Raw genomic sequence first — 2,018 nt, 5'->3', positions numbered from 1 at the left:
GAACCATGCCTTTTTGAACCATGGACGTGAGTTTTTATTTATTTATTACTTTTGTTTTTTTTTATCGGGGAAAATGCGATGCGGACGCACGGTCTAGCCCTAGGTCGTGCGTTTTTCCTTTCCAGCCCGTGCGATTTGGAGTAGCCCGTGCGAAATTTTTTTTCTTAAAACCCTCGATCCGAATGCGTAGGCAAAATTTTTGGACCGTGCTTTTTTTCTTAGCCCATGCGTTTTTTCGCCTACCCAGGCGATTTCTTTCTGTAAACTTCAAAAATCATTTTTTTAACCAATTCATTCTTGACCATTAGATAGGAGAATTATTTGTATGGAACCCTCGAAATGACTTAGAAACATTGCTACACGAAAGAAATAAAGTAAAATTAAAAAATTGGAAAGAAATACTCCTGAGTTGCCTCTCCGTTAGCCGCCCTTGTTTCAAGTCTTTGGCTCGACCTTGCCCTTTAGATTCACTCAATGTAGTCCGGGCGTTCCAAGCTATCAACCTCCATGTCTTTCTCTTGTAAACCTTTATAGAAGACCTTTAACCTGTGACCATTAACTTTGAATACTTTTCCAGTGTTGTTACTCTTAATCTCAACTGCACCATGATCGAATATATTAGTAACAATGAATGGTCCCTCCCACCGAGATAGTAACTTACCGGAAAACCATTTAAGTCGAGAGTCATAAAGTAATACCTTTTGACCAATCTCAAAGGTCTTACGAAAGAGGTACTTATCATGGAATGCTTTGGTCTTGTCTTTGTAGATGCGTGAACTCTCGAATGCTTTATTTCTTATCTCCTCCAACTCTTGAATCTCTAACTTTTGGTGAACACCCGCTTCATCAATCTTCATGTTTAGCTTTTTGATAGCCCAAAAACCTTTATGCTCTAGTTCAACAGGGAGGTGACAAGCTTTGCCAAACACAAGTCTATAGGGTGACATCCTAATTAGAGTTTTATATGCAGTTCGTGTAACATCCCCCTCTGGCACGTATCACAATATTGTCCGCTTTGGGCCACTCGGCACGAGGACTTCCCAGGGGGTCACCCATCCTGGTACTACTCCCGCCCGAGCACGCTTAACTGCAGAGTTCTTATGGGATCTGCTACCCTCACGGCTTTAAAACGCGTTGTGATAGGGAAGGTATCCACACCCCTTATAAGGAATGCTTAGTTCTCATTCCCAGCCGATGTGGGATCAGATCTAACCCACTTTCACCCCCCATTATAGGGTTCGACGTCCCTGTCGAACACATCGACCCGTGCCCTAGCTCTGATACCATTTGTAACATCCCCCTCTGGCACGTATCACAATATTGTCCGCTTTGGGCCACTCGGCACGAGGACTTCCCAGGGGGTCACCCATCTTGGTACTACTCCCGCCCGAGCACGCTTAACTGAAGAGTTCTTATGGGATCTGCTGCCCTCACGGCTTTAAAACGCGTTGTGATAGGGAAGGTATCCACACCCCTTATAAGGAATGCTTAGTTCTCATTCCCAGCCGATGTGGGATCAGATCTAACCCACTTTGAAGTGGGTTAGATCTGATCCCACATCGGCTGGGAATGAGAACTAAGCATTCCTTATAAGGGGTGTGGATACCTTCCCTATCACAACGCGTTTTAAAGCCGTGAGGGCAGCAGATCCCATAAGAACTCTGCAGTTAAGCGTGCTCGGGCGGGAGTAGTACCAGGATGGGTGACCCCCTGGGAAGTCCTCGTGACGAGTGGCCCAAAGCGGACAATATTGTGATATGTGCCAGAGGGGGATGTTACAAATGGTATCAGAGCTAGGGCATGGGTCGATGTGTTCGACGGGGACGTCGAACCCTATAATGGGGGGTGAAAGTGGGTTAGATCTGATCCCACATCGGCTGGGAAGGAGAACTAAGCATTCCTTATAAGGGGTGTGGATACCTTCCCTATCACAACGCGTTTTAAAGCCGTGAGGGCAGCAGATCCCATAAGAACTCTTCAGTTAAGCGTGCTCGGGCGGGAGTAGTACCAGGATGGGT

The 2,018-nt window shown here is 46.1% G+C and overlaps 1 protein-coding gene and 1 pseudogene across 1 annotated transcript; one reads left to right on the top strand and one right to left on the bottom strand.

The window, feature by feature from the left end:
- Positions 1–467: 467 nt before the first annotated feature.
- Positions 468–947, bottom strand: LOC122195183 (uncharacterized). Its single transcript, XM_042896753.1, has one exon. It carries the CDS (start codon positions 945–947, stop codon positions 468–470), a length of 480 nt encoding a protein of 159 aa, XP_042752687.1.
- A 670-nt stretch (positions 948–1,617) lies between these two features.
- Positions 1,618–1,735, top strand: LOC128127504 (5S ribosomal RNA; annotated as a pseudogene).
- Positions 1,736–2,018: the final 283 nt, after the last annotated feature.

Source organism: Lactuca sativa, chromosome 7 (assembly GCF_002870075.4).
Source record: "Lactuca sativa cultivar Salinas chromosome 7, Lsat_Salinas_v11, whole genome shotgun sequence".
Taxonomy (NCBI): domain Eukaryota; kingdom Viridiplantae; phylum Streptophyta; class Magnoliopsida; order Asterales; family Asteraceae; genus Lactuca; species Lactuca sativa.
This window is presented reverse-complemented; position numbering and strand designations above follow the sequence as displayed.